The sequence below is a fragment of the Acanthopagrus latus genome, chromosome 18 (genome assembly GCF_904848185.1).
Source record: "Acanthopagrus latus isolate v.2019 chromosome 18, fAcaLat1.1, whole genome shotgun sequence".
Lineage (NCBI taxonomy): Eukaryota > Metazoa > Chordata > Actinopteri > Spariformes > Sparidae > Acanthopagrus > Acanthopagrus latus.
In genome coordinates this window covers 19,641,671-19,667,926 of record NC_051056.1, presented here as the reverse complement: position 1 = coordinate 19,667,926, position 26,256 = coordinate 19,641,671, and the positions used below count along the sequence as shown (strand labels likewise).

At 41.0% G+C, this 26,256-nt stretch overlaps 3 protein-coding genes across 4 annotated transcripts; 1 reads left to right on the top strand and 2 right to left on the bottom strand.

Moving 5' to 3' along the window:
• Positions 1-867: 867 nt before the first annotated feature.
• si:ch211-203d1.3 (protein phosphatase Slingshot homolog 3) lies at positions 868-12,515 on the top strand. 2 transcript variants are annotated; one of them, XM_037076514.1, is made up of 17 exons: positions 868-1,053; positions 2,551-2,719; positions 4,032-4,069; positions 4,162-4,348; positions 5,741-5,856; positions 5,988-6,056; positions 6,824-6,889; positions 7,021-7,203; positions 7,803-7,896; positions 8,043-8,171; positions 8,411-8,457; positions 8,589-8,735; positions 10,076-10,276; positions 10,373-10,571; positions 10,660-10,767; positions 10,876-10,965; positions 11,538-12,515. In XM_037076514.1, the coding sequence occupies exons 2-17, from the start codon at positions 2,672-2,674 to the stop codon at positions 11,667-11,669; spliced, it is 1,854 nt and encodes a 617-aa protein (XP_036932409.1). In that variant the 5' UTR covers positions 868-1,053; positions 2,551-2,671; the 3' UTR covers positions 11,670-12,515. The 2 variants fall into 2 exon arrangements, with proteins under 2 accessions (XP_036932409.1, XP_036932410.1); XM_037076515.1 differs by lacking the exon at positions 868-1,053 and adding an exon at positions 3,417-3,427 and having other exon boundaries at positions 2,625-2,719.
• A 531-nt stretch (positions 12,516-13,046) lies between these two features.
• Positions 13,047-14,962, bottom strand: mrpl18 (mitochondrial ribosomal protein L18). Its single transcript, XM_037076517.1, has 4 exons — positions 14,675-14,962; positions 14,292-14,460; positions 13,660-13,894; positions 13,047-13,317 (listed from the first exon to the last, which is right to left on the bottom strand). The coding sequence occupies exons 1-4, from the start codon at positions 14,760-14,762 to the stop codon at positions 13,240-13,242; spliced, it is 570 nt and encodes a 189-aa protein (XP_036932412.1). The 5' UTR covers positions 14,763-14,962; the 3' UTR covers positions 13,047-13,239.
• Positions 14,963-16,645: 1,683 nt separating this feature from the next.
• Positions 16,646-26,217, bottom strand: tcirg1b (T cell immune regulator 1, ATPase H+ transporting V0 subunit a3b). Its single transcript, XM_037077714.1, has 21 exons — positions 25,898-26,217; positions 24,306-24,428; positions 23,753-23,831; positions 23,525-23,673; positions 23,300-23,395; positions 23,126-23,187; positions 22,885-23,011; positions 22,672-22,754; positions 22,485-22,578; positions 22,142-22,354; positions 21,905-22,055; positions 21,345-21,484; positions 20,647-20,804; positions 20,470-20,560; positions 20,265-20,383; positions 19,935-20,148; positions 19,538-19,648; positions 19,358-19,444; positions 19,160-19,280; positions 18,835-19,006; positions 16,646-17,494 (listed from the first exon to the last, which is right to left on the bottom strand). Exons 2-21 carry the CDS (start codon positions 24,420-24,422, stop codon positions 17,401-17,403), a joined length of 2,478 nt encoding a protein of 825 aa, XP_036933609.1. The 5' UTR covers positions 24,423-24,428; positions 25,898-26,217; the 3' UTR covers positions 16,646-17,400.
• Positions 26,218-26,256: the final 39 nt, after the last annotated feature.

Here is a 26,256-nt window from a genome sequence, read left to right as displayed (position 1 = left end):
CTCCTCTCAATTCGCTTCCTGGGATCTGTAAAACAGTAAGGAGCAGACAATGTCGTAACACCGGCACGGGCTGGCTGTGGGACAAAACAACGACTAAGACTACATTAATCAAAAGTTTTGTTTTTTTTCTCTGTCATGACGATATGGAAACGTGGTTTATTAGAATATGAATGCAGCAGTGATAGAAAGTAGAGAGTGCATTTACAATACAATACTGCACACTTAGATTTTACTTTATTATTCTAATTATTTACATCTCAGAGGATAGTCAGTCAATTAAGTAAATAGTAACATCACATTGTTTGAATACTCTTTTACAAATATATTTATTGTTTTTTTACTAAGTAGGCCTAACGGTGCAAAAGTAAAGTAAAGTTTGCATTATTTTTCATGCAATTAGGTGCACATCCGTTTAATGTTGCAGCTGGTAAAGACGGAGACTTGTTTAATGACCTTATATGTGCCTGCTGCTTCGAAGTGTTATAATACTAGAATGAGTCATCATTTATTTGTTGGAAATATTCTATATCATTCATTTGAATCTGTAAAGTCATTGTGGAGTTAAAGTAGAGGTATAAAGCAGACTAAAATGGAAACACTCGAGTGCACAAGTACAAGTACAAGAATTGCACTTTAAAGGAGCCTTCTGTAGCAGTCTGAACATGATTAAAACGCTGCTTACACAGTGATCCATCAGTAATACTTATAATAACATACAATAGGACAGACATTGACCATTCTGCTGTATAAGAACCCTTATTTCTTATAATACTCGTGTACTTCTCTTTAGTGCTCACCAAACTCAAAGACCAAACAGACAGAGCTACTTCGACGTGCCTCGGACAAGTTCGCCTGCGTATGACGTCACTGTCCTCTCCTGCACTTCCCCGTCCTCGCGCCGCTTCAGTTGGGTGGTGGACTCCTCCAGCGGCGGTACTCGGTGCGGTCCCCACCTCGACAGCAGCAGAGGGCGGAATAAGGAGCACACACTACTCCAGCGTTTGTTTTTTTTTACAGCAGGAAATTGGAGTGAGGACCCAGTCTGGAAAAAAAGGTGAGAATGCTGTCTTTCTTCAGGTTATTTATTTATTTTTTTTTAAATGTTCATATCGCGGACATTGCGGCTGCTGTTAACCGTCAGCTGTTAGCTTGGACTGGCTGTTCCAGGCTGTAACGTTACAGCTTGTTTGTGGTTTTGTTGCAGAAATGAACCGCGGTTTGGACCAAGGCACTTCATTTAGTTACTGACCTGTTAACAGTTATCAGTGTAATATCTGCATACAACGAATCGAGGCCATTTCACAGATTAGCTGCAGTATAATACAGGCGTTACCACGCTATTCATGACTTATGATGGTCACCAGTCCGCACGCTGAAGAAAGCCCTCAGGGCATTCATCTCACTGCACCAACCTCTGTTTACTGGAATGCTATTTATATTGACGCCATACTTGATAAACTTCTTTATGATTGCACTTTACCAGCGAACATTACGCCCTGTCTGAACTAATTTGTCAGTATTTTGTTTTATTTCTATGTTATTTTATAGTATTTGTTTGTAAAGTGTTTCTTTTCATAATGTTCACAATAGAATAGTGTTGAATCTAAAGGAATGCAGTTTTGTTCCTGTATGTGGGAAGAATTAAAAAACGAATCGTTGAGACTAGGGTTTGCTAAATTAGTAGGGCTAACTAAATTATAAGTATTTTGTCTTATTTCTGTTATTTTATAGTATTTGTTTGTTGTGTAATATGTTTGTTCTTAATGTAGAATACCATTGAATTGAATTATTTCACAGAATTAACTATCAAGTCAAATACTGAAATATCAAAATGTAAGTGATTTAGTGAGTAGTTTACATGGTATTAAACAATTATTATTGTCATTATTTTTTAAAGTGATCCCTAAAAGCAGATGGGTCTTTTGGTTGAAGAACACACTTAATCATCTCCTGAGAGACATTATTACTTTGAATATCTATTTAGTAGAACACTAATTAGTAGAATTAAATGCCCTAAATAAGTAAATGTACATGGTATGACAGCTGTCAATTTACTGCCATGGCATTCTGTGAAAAGGATACACTGTTACTTTTCTTGGGCCCAGTCACAATTGATTAAAGTGATCCTATACATACAATAGACTTATATTGCACAACATTACACATGGCAACATATTACACAAAACAATGTTATGCCAGTTATATCATCAAAATATCATGACATTTTCTTGAGACGCAATTCAGTAACCCTTTATAGATTAAATAACAAGATAAGAATTCAGTAAGTTATTCAGTAATGCGATTGGTGTCCTAGTACTGCCAGAGGTATGACAAAACCTCTAAAGATAAATATGTCCCATTACAAATGTCCTCTTATTGCCCAATTCTACCTCTGCTGGTTGAAAGAACCATTTAGCTATTGCAAAAACTATTACCTTCACTTCACAGGACTCCCTAAACCAAACTACTGGCACCCTCTGACTCTAGGACTCATTCATATAAAGGCTGTTCATTGGATGATATTTAACCCAGATATGCATGTGTGATTTCAGAAGCTTATACCAGCATTCGCCCCGCCCACAGCACACTTGGCTGAGGAGCCTACCAAGCCTGTCAGAGCTTGTCTGAAGCAGCAGCAGGTTTTGCGGAGACATACCTGTAGTAGTGTGTGATGGCTCTGTTGACACTGCACAGGAACCCAACCCTCTCCACCGCTCAAGTGAGTTCACTTGTTCCCATGCATTCTTGTTCACAAATAAGCGGGGCATGTGGCATCATATCCTCAAATATGAAGCTGATAAGAGCTGTACATGCCAGACCCTCCAGGTTCTGTACGAAGAGCAGTTGTTCCTGATTGTGGATATCAGCACTACATTTGCCTGAATGAATATGTTGCTGTTTTGCTTATCAGTTGTTGCCAGGGATGTGATTGCATTGATAGGCTTACAGGGGAAACATAACTCAGATATACGGTCATCAAAGTGATTTAGCTGCTCCCATTCACATCCATTACAGTGATGTCAGTGATTGGATCACCTCCTGTCTGTCTCAATGCCCACTGCCACTGTTGATTGTTAAATGCATACATATAATCATATAAACCCTGTATCATCAGCCTCTGTCTCTGCCTCCTCTCCTCTCACTCTGTCTCTCTATTATGAGGAATACTTAACCTTACATGCAAGGCCTGGCTTTTCCTCTGGCCTTTTGTCATTGCCAACTAAATCATAAATGGCCTGCCTGTGGGTCCAATCTCACTTTTTTTTTTTTTTGCATATTTTATACACAGAATCCTAATCGCCCCTACTATCTTAACTTGTGCTCTCTCCTTTTTTTCTTCTTCAAACCCTCATCGTTCCTCTCCTGGCCCACTTCTCCTCTTTAATTTTTTTTTTTACTCTGTCTGGACTTGTCAGTTGCGTAACAGGTAATGTTACTGTCTCAAGTTTCTTTCTCTGCAAACCCTTGTTACTTCTGCTACTGCTCTCCGTCCCTCTCTTGATGGTTTCCTCCTCCCCTCTCTTGCTTCGCATTTCTCTTTAAGTTCTTATTCACTGACACTATCTTTGTTTTTGTTTTTTCCCGTTAGTGCCTTCTTCCCTGTCCTTACATATGACTCTTTGTGTCTGTCTGCTCACGTCAGTCTTCCGCTGCACCTTATCTGTGTTACACCACATTTCAGTTATTTGTGTGCACACTTTTTGACAGGGAAACAACTCACACTGCATCCAGTGCTCCCAGAAAGTTTGTCTTTAGTCTGCATCAATTTAGCAGTGTGCCGTTTTGGGAACATTAGAAACATTGTGAACCACTTCCTCTTATTAATTACTGTGCTAAAACGCCACCATCTGCTTAGAGGTTTCTTTGGGATGTGCATATGTCAGCTCTTTTTCACAAATTCAAGTAGTCTGCACAACAGGGACGTTACAGTTTGCTGGAATATCTAGAACAGACCCCCTGTGGTTAAACACTATAGTAATCATCATCTGCAGTGTAGTTGATGAGGCTTGTATTTTATATCATTTTTTAAGGATGAACTCCAACAAAGAAGAGGGAGACTCCAGAAAAGGTAGGGTTGTCTTCGAATTGTTTTCTAATCACAGACCTAACAAAATGATTTCCGCAGCAGCATTATACTCACAGATCTCTGTCTCTTGGCAGGGAGAGCTTTGCCCTTGTGAAGGGGGCCGTTCACCTGCTGGAAGAAGGCAAAGGGGCAGACCTCCATGAGGAGAGTTCGCCCACTCCAGTCTCTCCTGTGAAGGAAGGCAACAGAGCGTCAGACACACGACGCAAACAACTTCACGCCATGGTTGAACAGCTCAGACCAGAAGATACTATCAAGCTGGTGAGGCGTCGTGGTTACATGCATGTTGCAGATAACATCAGTTAAGATTTTTGTTTTTTTATGACTTGGTTAGTAAAGCAAATTTGTAATCTTGACATATATAAAAAACAACAGTAAAGCTCAGAGCATTAGTACACTAAAAAGACTCATAAATTGATGTAAGGTGAGGTAATCATCTTGCTTATCATCATTTTACAGTGTCCTAGCATTATGGACCCCTCTCAATGTAAACAAAATCTAGGGATGCATAAATCCGATATACATGATCAGTATTGGTGGTGATGTTAATCTTAAGTAGAATAAGTATCTGCAGTGGTGTGAACAAACCAGTTTCCTTGTTAATGCCATTATAGAATTCAGTGTTTCTGAATTAATTAATTCATGGCGGATTGCGAGTCTCAGTTCTTATTTCCAGAACATCCCTGGCCTCATGTTACCTTACATAGAAATAGACAAAAGAAGCACTGGTATGAGATTGGTCCTTGGTATGGAGAGAGAAAACACTCATAATCAGAATTAGAGAGCATTTTTGACTACTGGAGTATTTTACTTCTTCCGTATTGATACATCAGATAATATCATACTAATATCATAACATGTACAAACGTGGCTGGGACACATCAGGTAGACAGTCATTATGTGATGGACAAAATGACTTCTGGATATCAAAAATTAACATAAACATGTATTGAAAATACTGGTCACTTCACTGCCACTTTACAGAGCCTTCCACGGATCTTGAGATTGACCAGTCAGTTTTTAAGGCAGCTGTTGGACTCGTTGCAGCTCTAAAATCAGAAAACATTCTTGGTATGCGTAATCTGTCAGGCTGAACATTTAGGTATTTTTAATTTCCTAGTCTGTTATGTTGTTCCTACATGGCAATACAGCTGAAATTATACAAAAGATGGCAAACATGCTCTTCTTGCAAATATTTCTTTAATAATTCAGTTGTCAGCGTTCCAAACCCCTTTGCTTTCAGCTGTGTTACCATGCATCTATTGTGTAACTTGAGTTTGATGGATTACCCAGAGAGGTATTTAAAACAGGCTGTGTGGATGGCTGAAATATCTAACCACAAATCTAAAACATAAGCCTTGTTGTAGAACATGATCATTTAGAGTAAATGGGTTGAAACATGTACAACAGAAGTATGGTCCTTTAAGTGGACTACATCCAGTTTCTGAGTTTCTCTTTAAACACAAAATTTACTTCCCTGATTTGATTTTCCCAGGATGGCCAAGATAAATATTTTGCACTGTGCACAATCAGACAGATCTACTTGGTTTAATGGGTAACTTCAGACTTCAGAAGAAACAGTGTGTGAAGTACATTCATTTTACTCCGGCTTCTCCTTTCTGTCTCTCACATCCTCTTGTTGCTCTCGGCCAGGCGGTTCAGCTGGAGTCTGTCAACCCAGCCAGAGTCCGGTATCTGATTGTTGTCTCCACCCTGGGCAACAAGCAAGAGAGCATCCTGCTGGGCATGGATTTCCCCAACCAAGACAGGTGTGTGTAACCAGGATGCTGGTGTACTGTGTCACAGAGCGAGCACAAGATAAGATTTCCATTCAGTTAGTCATATCTGGTTCAGGTTAAGCCACCTTCCTTGTCTCTGTGTCCTCCCTGTCTCTTTGCAGTGATCAGTGCACCATTGGCCTGGTTCTGCCAGTATGGAGCGACACACAGGTGTATCTGGATGGAGATGGGTGAGAAACATTCATAAAAAGAGAGTGAGGCTTGAATTGTAAAAGCGCAAGTGAGTGAGTTTATGAGGCTGCAGAACAGACGCTGCAGTTTGGGATGTCTGGGAGTCTGGCCAGAGATGATGTGAACGAATAATGTGTCTATTTATGGAGCTGAATCATTCTCCATGAATTACAACTGCGCTTATCACTCACTCAGAGCCTTACATAAGCGTGGAGATCATTTGTTTTTGCAATGAAGTGAAAGTAAAGAATGGTTGGCCCCAATCTGTGACTGTAGGGAAACGTTAGTGCGAGTCTGGTTTTGAAAGCTCTGGTAAATAAACTTCCTCCAAATTTGTTTTAAATGTGGCAGCTCTTTAGATGTCGATGTTCAGAGAGGAGCTGTAGAGAAGGTCACAGTGTAACTGAGACTTAGCAGCTCTAAAAGCAGCGGGTGTGATGGCTCCACTGTCTACTGCTGTGTTTTATCTAATCTGCTGTCAGACACTCTGATGAGCTGCCATGTCACACCAGCATGTTCACCCTCATTAGGCTGGATCACACCTCTGACTGTGCAAATTTCTCTCTCTCTGTCATCACATTTTCTGTCTCCACTTTCTTCACAAGAGCCAACACTAATTTACACAGAATAACTGAACAATCTGTACCTGTCTGCGCAATAATGCTTCTTATCAGTATATCTTTCTCGTTCTTCTCCTTATCTTCCTCAGACTTAATTATTTATTTATTATTGAATCAACAATCTCAATTTTTTCTTATTCCCATAGTGGCTTTAGCGTGACCTCGGCCGAAGAGACTAGAATTTTTAAGCCTGTTTCCATGCAGACCATGTGGTGAGTGAAAGTGCTGACACACTTTAACATGTTCATGTTAAAACATTAATGGACTTTGTACACTCTTTCTGAGATTTTTAATGTCCTCAAATATACATGACCCTCTGTTCACCATTTCCCACCACTGAAAGGTCAGTGCTGCAGGTGTTGCATGGCTGCTGCGAGCGGGCGGTCAAGGCAACGGTGATCCCAGGTAACGGCCTGGAGTGGGCCCAGCACTACCACCAGCACATCGAGTCAGACCGCTTCTGCCTCAATGAGTGGGAGGCCATGGACGACCTGGAGTCGGTCCGCAAGGACAGTAATGGACACAGGTGAGTAAAGTACCAAACGTCAAAGCCATTTCGTATAGTACTTGAATAAATCATTTTTAGTAACATTCCACCACTGTCCTCTGCTGTAAACATGGAAATAAATTAATCAGGCGGCAACGATCAGTCTGTCAGGAAAGTGGAGCTGGCCAGTTTTCAGCGTGACCTGCGACTGATTGATCAGTGTTAGATGTATCCAATTCTGTGCTAATCACATTTACACACAGGCCGCCCCACCTAAAATTCACTTGAGACATTTCAGTAAAAGGCTGTCAAAATAGTTTACATATTCTTACTTTATCAGTTGTTTAAAAGTCGATGTTTTATTTGGAACATATCATTTAATCTTCCATAACAAAAGGTAACAGAAATGTTTGTGTTCTGTTTATTATAGTTTTTTGAATGAAAAAAAAAAGTTCTGAAAAAATGCTCCATCAACTCCCCGTGCCGTTTACTTCATACTCGATCAGATCTCCTGCTCTCTAGCAAATTAAAAGCATCCATCAACTGACATTATTCCATAGATCCAGTTTGTTTGTACCATTATTGTTAATACTCATGTGTTTGCTTGGACCTAATTTTCACTTTTTTTGTATTTCAAGTTCGGCAGACAGAGTTTCCAATGAGGGGCTAATCAGAGAGCACCTGAGAGACATCATGAGGACTGAAGACCTAGACAACCTCACATCTAAGATGGTAAGACATATGGAGGGTGCAAAAAGAGGACGCTGGCTTGAATGCAGTCAGAGAAAGACTAAAGCATGGCTGAGGAAAATAAGAGTTAAAAAGAAATGAGAATTAACGTACGTCTCTATAATTTGATCCTTCCTCTGCTACTGTAGGTGCACTCTGCCTTGAAGACCAGATTAGCCTTCGACATAAGACCTTTTAAGGAGTATATCGACAATGAGATCCTGGTCACCATGGCTCAGATGGACAAACCCTCCAAAATATTTGACTACCTTTACCTGGTGAGTGAGTGCTGGACCTCAAGTACAGCAGTGTTTTACTACCATGTCAAGAAGCCTTTCTTGTGCTTCAGTCAGTAAACTGACGGAAGTGTGCTTTCACCAGGATGTTGTCATGTGACTTTGACTTCCCCTTTGTGTTAGATGTGTGTTGAGAGCGATAGGGAAGACGACTATTTAGACCTTTTCCTTTCTTTCCTCTCGGGCCTCGTCTCAGTTTTTCTTACATTATCTGGTTTCAGGGCTCTGAGTGGAACGCAGCGAACTTTGAGGAGCTGCAGAAAAACAAGTCAGTGTTTTTACCTGCTATTGTTGTCTGTCTCTACTTTCCATTCATGACACGGGTGACAGTCAATTGTGCATTGTGGTTTGCTGAGTCAGTGCTGTGGCTCTAATTCTATGTCTGTGTGTTTTTTTCAGTGTGGGCTATATTCTGAATATGACAAGGGAGATTGACAACTTTTTCCCGGAGTCCTTCACTTACATGAACATCAGAGTGTATGATGTGGAGGCCACCGACCTGCTCAGTCACTGGCCAGACACATACAACTTCATCAACACTGCAAGGTATTGCACCCATTCAGTCCAAACTTGTAAAAAGGCATAAGTACCATCTTTTGCAGATTATAGACAAGAACATTGCATCACATTTCCATTATCATCCACTCCACATGTTGATTTGTCTTGTCATTAAAATCAACATCAACATGTTCCACACACTTGAGACTGCTTAAAGAGGGGACATTGTTGACACTTCCTCAAGTATTCAAAGGTTATTAGTGTCAGCACTCCAGGATGACTTCCTGTATTGTGATACAGACTAGCGCAGACGTAGCAGAGGTAGGGTATTGGGTACATATAACAGGATTAAGTGTAATAGGATCAGGATACAAAAAAAGGTAACTAGTCAGGTAAAGTTGCAGTAAAACAGATGTAATTAGATCACAGATACATTCAGTGAAAGAGGGAAATTACGAACAGGATTACAATCTTTAAAAAAAGAATGATTTACCAGTCTGGAACCATGCACATGCACACACGACGACACTTCTGTCTTTATTTGCATGTGTTTGGTGTTGAGGTAATCCAAAAGTAACGGAAAGTAATCAAGTTATATATAGTTATATAAAAGTTATCACATTTCTAATTGTGATACAGGTACGGGTATTGGAATACATTTTTTGAAGTAAAGCTCTCTGTCTTGCCTCGCAATGTCCAACGGTCCAACGGTGACAAAAAGATCTACATCACCAGCCCCTCTAATTGTGCTCAACAGTTGCCAGGCAACCAGCAAAGACTCCAGGAAGTGTCTGGCCAAGAAATACTGAGATATAATGTGATAATTTGTGAGTATTAGAGGGGCGGATATGCAGGAGTCCTTTAACCCATATACAGAGCCAAGATTGCTGTCTCCTTCTGTATCAAGCCATTATGCTAAGCTAACATAACTGGCCGCCGACTGTAGCTTCATATTGAGCACACATATTTGAGGGGCGTCAGTCTTCTTATCTATCTCACCATCCAGAAGGTGAATAAGTGTTTTTCCCAAAATGTTGAACTATTCCTTTATATCATGGACCTTGTTTGTCAGCACCAATTGTCACAATGCAACCCTTATCCCCCCAAAACTTGGGTTGCTGTGTAAAATCTAAGTAAAAATAGAATGCAATCATTTGCAAACAACAATGGTTTTGCACAATAGTTTGTAAGTTTGTAGTTTGTGAATGAAGTCCACAAATTCACAAATTGACTGCACGATCCAAACAGAGCATGAGAGGGTATTTCTTCAGAGTATTTTTAGTTTCATTTAGTGACCACCTCTACATGTACACTCCATTTATTCACTTTTCACCAACATCCCTCCTAAACCAACTGAGTGAACTTCTGCTGAACTCTGTGCATCACAGGAAGAGCGGACAGGCGGTGTTGGTGCACTGTAAGATGGGCATTTCTCGCTCTGGGTCCACCGTCATTGCCTACGCCATGAAGCAGCAGCACTGGCCGCTGGACGTGGCGTTGGCCTATGTTAGGGAACGCCGATCCATCGTCAACCCCAACGATGGCTTCATGAAGCAGCTCCAGACTTACAACGGCATTCTCAACGCGAGGTTTGGCATTCATGAGAGGATATCTATTTTCATTGTTTGCTGCTGTTGGTGACTTTTTAGATTTGTAATTTGTGGACTTGTTCCTCATCATTCCAGCCAGCAGCGCCACAGCACACTCTGGAGGCGAAAGTCTAGAGACCAAAGACAAAAGTCAGTGAACAAGGAGAAGGGTGGGGAGGAAGGAAAACCAGACGAGGAGGAGGAGGAAGAAGAAGAAGAAGATGAGGAGGATGAGGGACTTGAGGAAGATGAGGAGACTCCAGATGAAAAAGATGATTCAGAAGAAGAAACAGAGGTAATAAGTTACATCAATGATGTTTTACTAACATTTTAAATCCTGACTATCTTACCTTAAATCCTTTTATCTTCCCAAACACAATCAGGTGTTTGTGGAGCCAACGCCCAAGTCTGACACCGACCATGGACCGGGGCAGACGGGACCACCAGGAGTCAATCCTGCTATCACAGTAAATGAACCAGATAAGGACAAGGTGAGCAGACTGCCCAACACAGATGAACTCACACACACACACACACACACACAGAATCTGAATTTGTTTGTTTTCATGTCTTTTTCTTTTCTCCTGTCTTATCACAAGGTTGCCTCAAGTGTTAACCGCAGTGGCAGGATGAACCTCTTCTCCCTCATGCAGTCCATTAGTGAACTAGATGATGGGGATAAAGGACAGGTAAATGAAGCACAGTCTCAGTCTCTTTCTCCTCGTAGTTTAGTGTTTACACACAGAAATGGCTGATGTATACGTTAAATGAATTTATAGAAGGCTGGAATGAAATGATGAAAAGTGTGGGATACTTGGACTGACAATATTTATGTAACCAACTCCACTTTCATTCAGTTTGCTGGATCTGGATCTGAGTCTTATTTTTGCTTTTATTCATACAAGCATGTCAGTTAAGTTGGTGAAGTGCAGCAGTACAATGTCCCTTTTATTTGAGTGGTTAAGTCACTAGATGTCCTTTTATAAAACCACTCCAGAAAATGGAAGATACAATACGTTTTAAAATCATTTTCAAGCTTCATTTCTCAGATTCTAAGGTTGAACAATTGTCAAAGTCATCATTCAGCAACTATAAATCTATTCAAGCATCTTGCATACTGTTTTTAAAAAGATTCAAAAAGTGTTCATGTCTGAAAACATGCATACCGATATTTGTGATCGGCCGGTGTATCAGTCAGGCTCTGCTCATTACATTTATCCACTCTGTAAGCATCTCCTCTACTTCTTTGCTTTTTTCAAAGCTGCCTGGCAGTCCGAGGCGGTCACCAGGGCAGCGGAGGCGTAGCCAAGTTCGACGGAGTTTGACTCACCAGAGCGCATGTGTGGATGTTTCACCTGAACCACGAAGCCTACAGGACGCAGGTCAAAGCTGAACGTAAAGAGATCAAAGACACAGAGGAGCAGGGAGTCACAGGAGGGAGAGGGACACCTGAAGGAAACATGCCAAGGTTTTTATCCGCTGATACATTCCGGTTTTATATTTCAGATTATTTACATGAGGAACGTTTTGGATAATGTTTTTTGCAGTTCTGCTTCATCACTGATTTATTATTCACTGTTGATCAAAGGATCCTGCTGCATTATTCCTCTACCGGTGACAGCCAGGACATCTAATGGCTGATCATCAGCGTAAATTGTTGTATTATGTTTTTTTCAAGTGTTTTTAGAACGCACATTACCACCTACAGACCTATTGGTCTCTCCCTTCATGTAGCGATCTCCCTTGTTCCCTTCTCCACCTCTCGTATCGCCACTCCAGAGACGATTATCTATGCAATTACTGTTCTTCTTTACTTTCCTCTGCGAGTATGTGGCTGTATGCTGCCAATCCAAGGTAGACAGTTTTAAATATGTTTCATGCTTTCTCTTGTGTGTAACATTTTATGACACTGTCCACGGATGTGAGGATTTCACTGTAACTAAGCTGTGCACTATGGACCAAGTCAGGGCCAGTTTTATGGCACACCTGTTTGCCAAACAATGCGTTCCAATGTGCCAATGAATATATTTAAATCTTTATCATGTCAGTATGTAAAGAACCGATTTTATTTTTATTTCCTCTATTCAAACACCAGAGCTGTATGAGTGCCTTCAACCTGAGAATGAAATACGACTCTATGACTGGTGTTTTTACTACGACGTGGTGGCTGTATCTTAAATGTAACTCATACTGTTTCTCACTTGGTTGGATTGCAGTATAAATGTGACTTCTCCAGGTATTGCATGTATGCACAGTACATATATACATATATCCCAACACATAATTGCTGTAACCTGGGTTATGTGTTTTTATACCAACATGTGAGAGCAACTTTTTCAGGGTTTTCTCATTTATTTATTTTGACATCGAATGGATTGAAGGAAATGATTCACAACACCGTTTTCAGACTCCTGATCATTAGATGCTGACATGGAATATTTCATGATGGTGTTAATTTTTCATCCAGTGAACCCGAGCTAAAGCTTACTCCATTTAACCTGCATGCTCAACGAAAGAAGAAAACATGCACTTTATAATCCCACAACACACACTGTTCCCACTGCCTGAGCCAACGTCACGCTGTATCATGATTAAAATGATTCCTCTTTAAAACAGTGTCCACATCTATATCTATACCTTGTTGTGTTAAGCTCTTTCCTGTCTGCGCCTCTCTATTGTTTACAATGAGCACCATGAGTGAAAAATAAATGATTTTACTCAGATCAAATGTCTTGGTCGTTGATTAAATAACACGCCAGAGAAGAGCTGCTTCTGTTCAAAAGCATTTTATCATAAGACACAAAGCACAGGGACAAGCAACCTTATCATTCGTTTTGTATATCTTTATATTGTCATTCACTGTGGTGACAAGGCAGAACAGTCATAGTTCACCAAAGGGCAGAGAGTAAGGGATTCAGAAGACATTTTTACAAAACAACAGACATGATAGATGGCACCTAAAATCAGGTCCCAACGTATTTCCTCCGGGGTTCACTGAGGATGATACCTCCCTCTTTCATTGCTGCCCTGAACGACTGAACCTGTTAAAGAGGAAAATGATAGACAAACATTAAACAAGAGATAACTTAAGGGATAAGTTCACTAAAAAATGAGGCAGTATCTATTCACACTCATGCTGCTTTGAAAGTCGGGTGAAGTTTTGTACAAAACATTTCTGCAGCATTACGGCAAAATAGTGCTGTTCTACCAAGCAACTGAAGAAAACTGGGACTTCTTGATAAGACGAATGCTGCAACATTGTTTTCCTGTAAAGCTCCAGAAATCATATGTGGAATATGAAACTTTAAAAAAAAAAAAAAAGAAAAAGAAAAGAAAAAAAAACAACATACAATAATTCTCTAACATCAGCTGCATGTACTCACAGCTTCAGAGCGGTACGTCCAGGGAATTGCCCTGTACACCATCCTGGTGATGCCAGCCTGCTGACATCTTTGTGCCAGCACGTCTCCCACCGCTTGACACGCTGCCACGCAATTTGTAGTGGCCAGCTCCTTCTTTAACGCCCACTCCTTGGTCGAACAGGAGAGCACCGGGACAGGAGAGCTGCAGGAGAACACTTCTGCCGTCGCATGGTGCTGGGTGCGAGTTAATACCAACCTGAAAAGATCAGAGACAAAAACAGTAAAAACAAAAACTAAAGCAGGAGGAGTCCAGCGTGAAAACATACTGGGGAACAGTTTTAGAATTGATTTGGACTTGATTTTCCTTTGTGTACTCAAGTCCCCCTTGAAATATAAATAGGATTTAACTGGTTAAATATAGATCGCAGACAGTCACAGGCTATAGTGATACACTAGGTCCATGATTAGAGTCTGTGATGTTACTGACACAAGTTTAGTGACAAACCACACTCATGACAAGGTGATCACTCAAATACACATTAAATTGAAATTAACTGGTTGACAGTCCAGTGTGCTGGACATCAGCTGGAACTGATTTTACACGACAGTTTTCATAAGGAATCCAAGGTTTGTAACAGTTTTAACATACAGACCTGTGGTAGAACTCCCGGTGGGGCCAGGTCGTCTTCCAACCCCGCTCCTTCACGGCCAGAGCCATCTGCTCAAGGTTCCGGGGGTTCCTGTTCACAAAGGTCGGGTTCACGGCTTCATTTTCATCTGGACTGGGCTCCTGCTGAGGGGCTGCCTGACTCAGACACCGAGCTGGTTGAAAGACATCAGGAAGGTTTCATGAGTGGACCAGACTCGGAGATTAAAGTGAGCGCACCTTATTTGAGTTTAACTAGTTTAAGCTAACAAGGTAAACCGTTGGTTAAATAACGTTAAACTGCTGTAGCTAGATGAATTCAAAGGTATGTTAGAAGGTATAACTGTTCATAAACTGTCACACATAGAGGGAAAACGCATCTTAGCTCACCTGTCTGATTTGTAGCCACAATCGGACGACATCGTTGAATTTGACCTACCAACAGCCGAAAACTGCGACTAAGTTCACACAGAGCCATCTCCTCCTCAATAACTACGACACAAGTCGAGCCAATATGCGCTAAAGCGTTATATCCTTAAAAATATGAAAACATACTGCTTTTATAACTATTTTCAATCTGGAGGATTCACCCTGACATGCGAAGCGCCATCATTGACATTCGGAAAACTTCCGGGTCACTCGGTGCTACCGTAGAAGCAGCGCTGACAGAAACAAACACAAGCGCTGCAGAAACGTTCCGCTTACGTGTCGTCACCCCGAATAACAAGCGTTTTCCTCTTACAGCCCTTTTTAGGTGGAAAAGTGTGGAGTGCTGGAGGTGACATGGATAGGTTTACTTTTCTGCTTTCTTTTTTTTTTATCTCGGGAGTGCGACATACTATCTCGCACGCGCCAGTTACTATCTTGCACTTTACTTAAATCAAAAATAAAAAACAAACCCTAACCCTAACCACAAAGCTATTCTCAGGATTTTTTGACGGGTTTTCTCCGGGAGCACTGGTTCACCCAAAAAGCATTCACTTTGAAAAAAAAAAAGTGAATGCTTTCGGGTGAACCAGAGCTCCAGGAGAAAACTAAGAAGGATCCACACAACATGAAACGTTGCTCGGAGTATCACCAGGGTCTCCACAGCTCAACTGAACCACATCCACTCTACCCAGATGTGTTGATCCTCATGTAATTCTGGGCTGCCCTGACGACGGCTAGAGGAAGAAGCTGCTGCCAACATGTGTTTATTCAAAAACGCTCTTCTTAGTACACAAACAATGTTTTCAGTGCTCGTGTTCATGTGTAGAGACCCTGGTGATACTACGAGCAAAGTTTCATGTTGTGTCAAGCCTTCTTAGTGTTTTAAAAGCAGCGATTTTGATGTTAGCATAAAAGTGCCCCATGTACTCCCATTGAAAATGAGCCGAAAATGAAAATATGGTCAGTCTTTAAAGCGACTCTTTCGTGGTAATTATACATTTACACAAAAAAGCCTAGGTTGCATTTTAGTGAGAGTTTCACTTTAAGTGACAAGCACTCCAGCAACTCCCCCATAAGCCGCAATGTTAATTTTGAGCCTAAATTTCTGGAGGAGAGCAGACGGTACCTGTTGTGTTTCTCGCTCTGGTGCCCTCATTTTTCACTCTACAGAAATATGTCCCAAGTTGAGTCAACGTTTCCCCTTCTGAAGAAACTTCAGTCTTAGCTTAGGTTTCTGCTCTTTGTGAAGTGAAAAGATGTTAGTGAAAAGGTGTTAGTACTGGCTGTAAAATAATGACATCATTCACCAATTCATTTTACCTGTTTAAATAGTAAGAAAAATAAGTTTTTTTTGTGTGTGTGAATCAAGATTCAGGGAAGTAAATAATATAACTTTATTTTCTTAAAAGCTCTCTTAGTCTATTCTCAATCAAAAAGTGTTCCATCCCCATCACCTTTACAGTGAAATACTGAAGCCAGAATACAGAAAAAGTCATCGGAGTCATCATGTCTGGTCTCAGACTTTGGGTGATAGAAAGTAACTGAGTAAATACAACAAGCTCTGCAATTAAGAGATACTTATACTTTGCCTTTACACTTTTATATTTTACTACTATGTTTTTACACCATATATCTGAGAGCTACATTATCTATTAGCACACAGATTCAGATTTTACACAAGCACATGATCATCTTTAAGATGATCGATCATGTGCTCCATCTGCATCCCGTTAATGAATCAATTATGTAATACATGAGGAACTGGCTTACTTGGAACTTTTGGAATTTTGTTATATTTACATTGTGGTTTTACTCACCCTCACATAGATGATTTGAATACTATTTCCATCAGTGGTGACTTTACAGATGGCTCATACAGACTTGACACAATGAATGATATGCAACGGGTATAGTTCAGTAAAGTTCTCACAGTAAGATTACACAAGAAAATCATATTTAATTTCAGGTCAAATTTGATCCATTTTACAGTGCAAACCGGCAGAGAAACAAGACAGAGATACTGTTTTATTCAAAATAGTGGCATGATGATGAGTGTTATGATCCCTCCAAAAAGACCACCCAGATCCAGTAAGGCACATGAGAAAAACATTAACTACCAATAAATACCGGTTGTGTATTGTGCTTGGAAGACGTGACAATGAGGGAAAAGTATCTTTGGCTCATGAAGATTATTCAGATAATTCCCTGCTCATTATTTGAAGACGCCCGCAGGCCTGGCTAATTAAAGCAGAATACACCAATTAAACAATCATACATTCCCTTAAACTGCAGAACAGATTCATTGTTTTATGAGCTTTCCCTTTTCATAATTGGTGTCTACTATATACGTTCATAAATGATTACTATTTTTGAGCTAATGAAAAAGTCATTTGAAAGCAGTGAATATTATGAACAAAAATGAGTAAGGGGATATTAAGTTACAATTTTTTCTATTCATATAATGCAATCTGAATCATTATTTAGGGACTCGTTCTCATTCTACTGATGCAAAAATAACCGTCTTTACCATCTTGATCATGGTGAAGGTGAATTAAACAACAGGCAATGGAAAATACCACTGTTAAGACCCGGAGACAGTCATTCTGATGTCTGTAGTTGTAGTCCAAGTACTGAGTAATATACATAAGTTAACAACAGTTTGGCAATGTTAAGTTAGCGTTGGTCGATCAGATAGCAGCTGATGCATTGATGAGAGATGAGAAAGAGAAAGGGCTCAACTTGTAGCCTGATCCACTGTAGAACTTGTTCTGAAACTCCACCCTGTAAGAGAGAGAAGCAAAATCAACACACAACAGCAATTACAAACTACAATACAGGATTTAACATCCAGCAATCCTGTCTGGTTCATTCTAAAGTGGGCTTAAAGCTGAATATTATTATTGACTTACAAATGAATGATTTGGTGATGTTCTAATCTTTTGTATGGTACCACTGTCAGGAAAATAAATCTAATTCAGTTCCAACAAAGTAAAAACTAGAGAAGATATGAAATTTTCAAAATGATAGGTAATACCTGATTTATTTTATCAATATGATTATTGGAATCATTACTACCATTTAAATGAATATGTTTCCAAGTTTCTTTCAAATTTCAACCCAGTCCAGTCGAAAAAGGAATTGGTGAAACTAAAAAATATTACAATAAACACACAACAAAACACAAAAAATATGAAAATAAGCTCAAAGGGCTTAACTTAAAAAAAAAAATAAAATCATTACTTAAAAAGTATTTGATGTGTTAAGCGATGCCGCAAGGTTCCGTGTATTTAAAAAGTTTTTACATGAAATTTTCCGAGACTCCATGACTGGGAGGGCCCAGATGAGTTGGGATGAAATGACTCATATGAAAATGTACAGAGCAAATTTAATCTACCTAAAATAATGAACACTTTATTTGCTCGCACCACCTGAAGTCAAAAAGTCAAATTCACATCCAATCCATGACTCAACCAAATGGGCAGACTACCATGAAATTTGACTATCCATCAGGTGACTCATAGTAGATGGAGTGCAACATGTGCACCAATTTAAAGACCTGTCTGAGGAGACTAGATGGATTGCCAAGTTATCTGGATAACTTTGATAAGAAAATCAGATTACTTGTGTGTAAGGAGGGGCTGTTGATGACTGATAATAATCATGACTGCACAAAATGGTTTTAAAAAAAACACTTTAATGAAGCCATTTGAAGCAGAGATAAACTGAAGATTCAAGATCTTTTGTGAGGGTATTTTGCCATTAGCTCTAGGTTTAGACTCTGTTATGTGATATAGGCGAGACTGACAATAATTGTTTGTTGTATGATGATTTAAAGGCTACACTTTTTAGTAAAATGTCCTTAACTTTTGAAAGGTTCTTTTGGTTAGATGATGATTTTAATTTCTTTTAGACAAAGAATCTTTTTTGTGGCAGCTTGGGGTGAAAGAGGAGGGTCTTTGTTTAAGATGTCATTTATTATAAGTTATGTGCTTATGTGTATATAATGTATTAATCCTACTTTGTGAGAGACAAGGACATGGACGTTAAGAAGCAACCAAGATAATATAGATAAACATAAAGTACTTTTAGGCACACTTCACCCTCCTTCCTTTCATCCTTACCAGTGCAGACGAAGTGCATGCAGAAAAGCTGAGAGTCCCTCCATAATCAGCAGGATAGAAACCGTCAACACAGCAAAGAAGCCAAAAATCACAAAGAGGACTATAGAGCCCACGTAGCCCTGCCACCTCAGGGCGAGACGCATCACCATCACCCACAACACCTCTGACAGCTCTGCGAAGACAAAAATACTCACCATCAGTGCATGGAAAAAAGTATATCGCCTGTGTGTGAATAACTGGCTGAGTATGAGTGTGTTTAAGAGGAAGTCTGAGTGCATGCATGTGAATCATGGGAGTATGATCGTGTGTACTGTGTTCAACTAACGCGCATGTGCCAGACTAAGAGCCCAAAGTCGGAGGTAAGAGGCGGTGTTGGAGATGCAGCCCAGGCAGTACTCAATGGTGTGGATGGCTTGATGCATGAACACGTCTGCAGCGTCAAACTCCTGCAGAGAGCACAGTTTAAACGCTCAGTACATTTAAATTGGATTACTGAATTAAGTTACACATGGTTCTTTCTTACGTGCTCCTCTGCAGCTGCTCCCTCCACTTCACCCTGACAGGTGTTGATGGAGCCGTCATCTGACACAAGTGGACGTCTGTCTTCCTCCTTATGTCACAAACGACAAGAAATCTGTCAAGACAAACACTCAACTCTCGAAAAAAAAAAGATTCAAAAATGCTCAGCCAAACACAAACTCACCACTTGACGTCGTCTTCTCTTGAATGAGAGGTATTCACTTGTGGGATTCCCGAGCAGGAGGATGGGGACTGAACAAACTGCCAGCACCACCAGGACCTTCTGCACCACAGACTACACATAAACAGTGACAGGACCAGCTGTTAAACTTTTGAGCAGTACACGCTTACTTTAGCAGGTTATTTTAAAAGTCAGAATTGTGTTTGTGCAAGTTGTACAACCTCTTCAAACCATTGTCAAGAGCATGTCAATGTTTTGGGGGGATTTAAGTTATATTTATATCCATCTTTCAAGATGTTTCAGGTCATATACAGCATGAAAACAAGTTTGCAATTAGCTCAGTGTTGAGAGTTATCTGGAAAACTTCTCAAGCTTCACTGTCAGAAGACAACACACACACCTGTCCTGTATAGAGCGGTGGGTTTTGCGGGTTGTCTGAGAAGAGAAACATATCTATGAAGTGGATAAGTATACTGGGAGCCTCTTGGGACTGGGCGGGGCTGTAGGCGATCCACTTGAAGACCACCATGAAGACCAGGTAGCCAAACAGAGAGATCATGAAGAACAGCTCAGGGATAAGCACAAAGAACACACTTCTGATCTGGCCAAAGTGCCTGGAGAAAACAACAACAACAAAGGGAAGCAGAGGAACAAGAACGTGTGAGGGAAAGCCTGAATAAATATGAAAAGAAACAAAAATGGATCAAATAAATGAAACATGATGATTTACCAATAGTTGAAGAATGACAAGGAGACTCCAAAAGTCATGTGAATGATACCGATGATGACTGACATCTTCATCTTATATGAGTTGAGGAAAGTCAGTTTGTTGTTGGATAGTCCCCAGATCTGAGAATGGGACAAAGTTAGGACCGTTTTTTATTGACAAACAAGATGGCAGCATGAAATAAATGGACCTTGACAGATGTTCATACCGGATCAATGCCAAATGGATAGGGGCTGGTGAAAACACCGGCCACAGTAGGATCCATGGACAGGTACTGGTTCTGGGCCAGGACGGATGAACTGAAAGAAATAACATTCAAATGGGTAACATGGATGAGACAAAAAAATAACAAAAAGTCAAGCCTGAAAATCTGAAAGGTACTCACTTCCATATGTTCTTGTCAAACATCGGGCCAACGTGCCACGATGAGGTGAAGGTAGAGAGGCCTCTGCTGAAGCACTCGTTGTAAATGGCACCCGTGTAGATAGAAAAAAGTCCCATCAGCAGAATCAGATATCGTCCTCCGAACATCATCCTCCAGATCTGAAACGCACACAGAAGGTCAAAGACGTGTATCTGGTCTTTTCTTTCACAGCTGATTTGCGGAAATATTACGTGTACTTTTCTCTTCATTTTGAAGAGTATCATTATTTAAATCTGAACAAAGTAGACAGGGTTCAGTATTTTGAAGATATTGTGAGGTAGCATGGGATTGTGGAAGTTGCCTTCTTCATTGTTAAACTACTATTAACCACAAAAAAATATCCGGTGTGACTCAGGCAGAGATGTTCATGGCCGCATGTTATTTTTTAAAGTTTTAAATATATCGTATTACATTTATTTAGTCATGTTCGCCAACTTCCTTCCTGACTCTCTGACGAATCAGCTCATGTTTCCTGGAAGTTATAGTGACCAGATAAAATGCACTGTTGCCTTGGGGAGAATTTGGATTTCTCTGGGTTTGAACATTGTTGTTTTCAGACATCTTGAAGGGATTTGAAACAGATTTTAGAAAAATGCTATACAATCTAACCTTTCACAATTCTTATCCTTGTGTTGAGCTTGTGTGTGTTTGTGTGTTACCTCGTTGTTGTTGTTCCTCAGTTTGGGGTCCTTCTCCTCAAGGACCATCCACAGGGCAGCCAACGTCATCAGTAAACCATGACCCACGTCCCCAAACATCACAGCAAACAGGAAGGGGAAGGTGATGATGGTGTACACCGCTGCAGAGACATCGAGAGAAAAGACTTCACTGTATTTGTTTAACAAATACATGTGAAGCTGAGCACCCTCTGGCTTCTGAATGAAAGTGTTGTGTTGCTGAGCCGTAACAATTAGTCAGTTATAAAATTAAGTGCAAACTGTTTTCATTTTTTAAGCCATAAGGTCACAACATTTGGTCATTCCAGCTTCTTCAATGTAAGGATTTGCGTCTTTTCTTTGTGATTTATGATAGTATAATATCTCATTTCTATCTTTGGAGCTGTTGGTTGGAAAAAAGAAGCAATTTTAAGACATCACATTGGGCTCTGTGTGAATGTGACGAGAATGTTCCATAAAATAAATGATCAAACGATGTAATAATCAGTAGCTTTATCTCTAATAAAAATAATCATAAAATGTGCCCATGTGTGCTGGCGTACCTGGATTGACCTCACGGTAGCTGGCCACTCCATAGGCATCAACAATGTTTTGAAAACCAGCTGTGAAAGAGTTGAGGGGGAACAGGGTGGGTGGAGGGGTGGAGGAAGGCAGGCGGTTGTAGAAAGAATCGACCCCACTGCCACTTTTCCTCTGAGGACAGAGAAATATTAAGTTAATTATTCATTTACTTAAAAGCCTCCTCATCTACAACTTCCTGCAACTCTCTGTTGTCTTACCCCTCCCTCTCTCAGAGCGCTTTGCAGTTCGGGCAGCTTGGCAGTGGGACACCAGGCCTCAGCGATCAGGCATTTGTCAGTGACGGAAGGGCTGCACAGGTTCAGCACCATCTGGACCGCCTTACATTTCTGCACCCGTACCTTCCACTGGGGCAGCACGGCCACCGCCCGCATCAGCAGCTGCTGCAGGAAGGCCTCGGTCTGTGACAACACCTGCAGAACAAGGAAGTGAGATTACTTTACTGTTATTTTTGTATCTTCTAGCTTTGTCAAGTGTGATACAGACATCGCACAAAAAGGGCAGTTCCTGGTGACTGTATGCATGTTTGATGCTTTAACTTACTGATTTGATGTCTTCAATTCTGCCCTGAAGTCCCTGGAGAATCTCCTCTCTCTCCGCAGTACTTTCAGGGTATGCAAATGTCTGCGTGCGGAAGCTGTGAGTAGGGGAATTCAAATCATTTAACAGCTTCAACAGATGCAGCAGTGTGCAAATCTACAATGCAAAAACTGAAGAACAGGTATCCCACCAATCACAGATCTTCTTGACTTTCTGTCCGATCTGATCTCCCCAGTAGGAAATGAGAAACACTGTCCATTGCACCATTTCCCCCTGCAAGAGAAGAAAAAGAGAGAACAAATGTGATAAAATTCCACTAAGAAACGTTATTTGATGTGACAAATCATAAGAGACTGCTCTATCTCTCAGCCATCTCTCTTACTCTCTGTGTCCCAGTTCCTACCGTGTCCGGGTGCTCAAGTCGATCCTCCATTTCTCTGAAATCCACAATAATATAACCGCGACACGCCCGCCATAACAACCGTTCAAATGAGGGGACCTTCCAAGGGTGGACCACTCCTGCCACAAAACTACCAGAGTGGAGATTGCAGGGTTAAACTGTGTTCATTGTAGAAAAAAAAAACAAATAAAAAAAAAAACCACACACACACACACACATGGGCATTTCAGTAAACAAAATTTACCTGAGGTGGACATCTTGGCGGTTATCAAAGAGGCCTTGGCTTTCCAGTACAGGTGGCGGTGCCTGTGAGAGGAAAAAGATAAGAAAAGAAGATTATTTTTTTAATAGATTTAGTTTGCAGACATCAATTTGCTCACTACGACATAACAATTAAAGGACAAACAGTTTAAACCACCTGTGAGGCTGTGAGAGAGTGTGTTCTGGTCAGGACACCTCTGTACTGACAGAGCTGGGTCAGCTGAGCCCGCAGGCTGTCTCTGTTCCTGGACACCTATTGACACACACACGCACAATCAAAAATCTGTCACGCCAATAAGATCCACCTCTTTTGATATTGTACTGAAGAGACAGTAGAGGCTCTTCTCTGCTTTATCATCTCAGCCTTATTTTAAGTGCTCACCTCTTTGAGCTCTCTGGCCAGCCTCTCGCTCTCCTCCTCTATGGTGATGAGTTCGCGGGGCTGGGGGGCCAGCGGTGTCGGGCATGGCGGAGGGAGGGGACCCTGCAAGGGTGGGGACAGGGAACGATTGATCTCCTGCTCCAGGAAGGCTGAAGAGCAGATAAAATACATCTGTTAACAGAGAACACGGATGAAAATATAGGTGGGGAACAATGAGCTAGTACTTACCAAAAGTTTTCTCAAGTTCCTCGCATCGTCTGACCTCGCCGACAAACTTCCTCTGAAAGGCGTTCACATTCGGATTTAACTAAAACACAACAGCAGTGGAGAGAGGAAGAGAGCGACAGGGTTACTCATGTTCATCTGATCACAAGAAGAGAGAAGGAAAATGCTGCCGTCCCTCAGTGACTCAAAGCATCATTTGTGCTCTAAAACGGTGATAAATGTCAATTAGGGTTTCCCAAAGGCCAAGATGTCGTCCTCAAAGGTCTTATTTTGGTCACAGCCCAAAAAATATTCAGTTTTCTGTCATAGATGAGTGACAAAACCAGAAAATACATGCACATGCTGGAATCAGAAAGCGCTGACTTTTTCTTCTTTAAAATTGCTCAAACTGATTAACTGAATATCAAAATACCTGACGATTAATTTGTATTCGATAACTAATCAACAAAACAATGAACTAAAACAGGGTTGAACTCGATCCACTGCTTGTGTCTGACTAGTGGACTCTGAGCTTTTCAACACAATATAACAAAGTGCTAAATCAGGAGTTACTCACGTCTCTGAACTCCACCAGGCCCAGCTCCCCCAGCTCACTGACACAATTGTAGGCTGAGCCGGACTGAAGGAAGAGCTGCACCAGGCACACCTCCTCGCTGCGAAACATGGAGCCCATCGCTGCCTGAATGGCACCAAAGATAATAAGTTCAAATTAATAATAATGAGAGAAGAAGGGGAGAGGAAGTAAAGGGTGAACAAACAGGTCACAAAAGGCATCTGTTTTCCGTTGGTTAAATAATAGCTTTCAGTCACAGTGTAGAAGCATAGAAAAGGGGAAGCATCAAGGCCCCCTGGCTGTGATGATACGCTTGGGATTTCCATTATTGCACAGGCAAGTTTCTGCTAATATTACAAGCTCCCAGTTTTGATCATACATTAGAATTGCTCTATATACATATATATACTGTCAGTTGACAGGTTAATTCATCCATCTAGCTAAAACTGACGAGCTGAAACCATTTTAGAGAATTGTTGATTCAAGTCTGTGGTCATTTTGGAGGCTGTAGCTGCCCGCGAGCTGTACTGCGTTAAATTCAGACTAACCTCACTGATATAAATGGGGTGAAGAAAACTAAAGTACAGCCTCCAAAATGACCATTAAATTGAATCAACACTTTTATTCAATATCATAACTTTTAGTGGTGTCAGACTGCGCTAGTTTTTAGGTTTTCCTTTTTCTTCAGCAGACACAGCTCCTGAGGTGCCTGACATGGAGGATGTTGTATTAAGAGCCGGATGACTTCGCTTTTACATCGTTTTACAGCCACTTCTTTCACGATGTAAGCTTACTGAAAAATGTCTTTCTGTACCGCAGTGCATCATTTGACAACGTTACTTTACAGTGTGACCACTTGGAAAGTTGGCTTCAAAGAGTGGCGCTCTTCCTGGTGGCTTGGTCTTAAACACCTGGTTTAGCACTAAGAATCAATTTATCATAGCTGGTCTGCTGCTGCTGTTGTTGTTGTTGTTGTTGTTTGCTCGGCTGGCTCGGGCGTGTGTGAGCTGACCAATCAGAGGACGAAGGAAGGCACTACACTGCCAGGAGCTAGAAAAGCGCATTTCAGACATGATGATGCATCTTTTGGGCATTAAAGCATGTAAACCTATTCTTCTAGTAGTCCAAAATAAAACTGGGAACCTGAAAATGAGCATAATGTCTCTATTAAGTTATAAAATGTATGAAGAACTTGAACTTTACCTCAACAAACAATAAAGGGAACTACAATTACATTAATAAAAGCATATAAAAGCATTTAAAGAGGTAACGTTATTTGAATAATAATGATAATGCTAACTGTTTCAGCTGTAACGTTACAGGACCTACATGTTTGTCGCCGTAATGATCAATAACTAGGAGAAGTAAGTTTCGTTTTCACTGTCACGCGATAACAATGAAAGGACACCGAAATCACAGTAATGTAATATTATACAACAAAAGAAGGACGGGTTTGGGTGATTCGGGAGTGAAGTAAGGGAACAAAGAAAACTAGTTGTACGGTTTGACTTGAAATCACAATAGCGGTCCGTTCACGGTGGATAAAAGCAGCTTCATAAAGGCACAAAATGTCGCTGAAGAACCGAGCATCTCACCTGTCTGCCTCGTAAAATCCACTGGACTCCAAACCCCGCTGTCCGGCAGCGTACCGACGGACCGACCAGTGACTGCTGACCTGGACTAGGCAGCCGTGTTTATGAGAACTCACACTTCCCGTTTGCTCAGAGTCACGTTACTGCGGCCTCACGTGACGGCCGACGTTGGTCTCTCGTTCGGCCGCGAGGGGTCGTGGTTTCATTTGGCGGTAACGACGGTAAACACGATCCCGGCGAGGACGAGTCGACGGAGTTTAACAATCTAAACTTAGCTGAGTGATTAATATCATTACATCCCGGGGTAATACGTGTCATGTGGCCGCCGCTGAGCTAGGGCTAAACAGCGGTTGCTAAGCGAC

Bases quoted from the DNA above. Each gene is read 5' to 3' on its own strand.
- si:ch211-203d1.3 (XM_037076514.1), top strand. From the start codon at position 2,672: ATGGCTCTGTTGACACTGCACAGGAACCCAACCCTCTCCACCGCTCAA. The intron at 6,890-7,020 runs GTGAGTGAAAGT...CACCACTGAAAG, and splicing joins GTTTCCATGCAGACCATGTG to GTCAGTGCTGCAGGTGTTGC. The intron at 8,172-8,410 runs GTGAGTGAGTGC...ATCTGGTTTCAG, and splicing joins TATTTGACTACCTTTACCTG to GGCTCTGAGTGGAACGCAGC.
- mrpl18 (XM_037076517.1), bottom strand. From the start codon at position 14,762: ATGGCTCTGTGTGAACTTAGTCGCAGTTTTCGGCTGTTGGTAGGTCAA. The intron at 13,895-14,291 runs GTCTGTATGTTA...TGATCTTTTCAG, and splicing joins CACCGGGAGTTCTACCACAG to GTTGGTATTAACTCGCACCC. The intron at 13,318-13,659 runs GTGAGTACATGC...CCTCTTTAACAG, and splicing joins GGACGTACCGCTCTGAAGCT to GTTCAGTCGTTCAGGGCAGC.
- tcirg1b (XM_037077714.1), bottom strand. From the start codon at position 24,422: ATGGGCTCCATGTTTCGCAGCGAGGAGGTGTGCCTGGTGCAGCTCTTC. The intron at 23,396-23,524 runs GTGAGCACTTAA...GTGTGTCAATAG, and splicing joins TGGCCAGAGAGCTCAAAGAG to GTGTCCAGGAACAGAGACAG. The intron at 19,445-19,537 runs GTGAGTTTGTGT...TTGTGACATAAG, and splicing joins AGAGAAGACGACGTCAAGTG to GAGGAAGACAGACGTCCACT.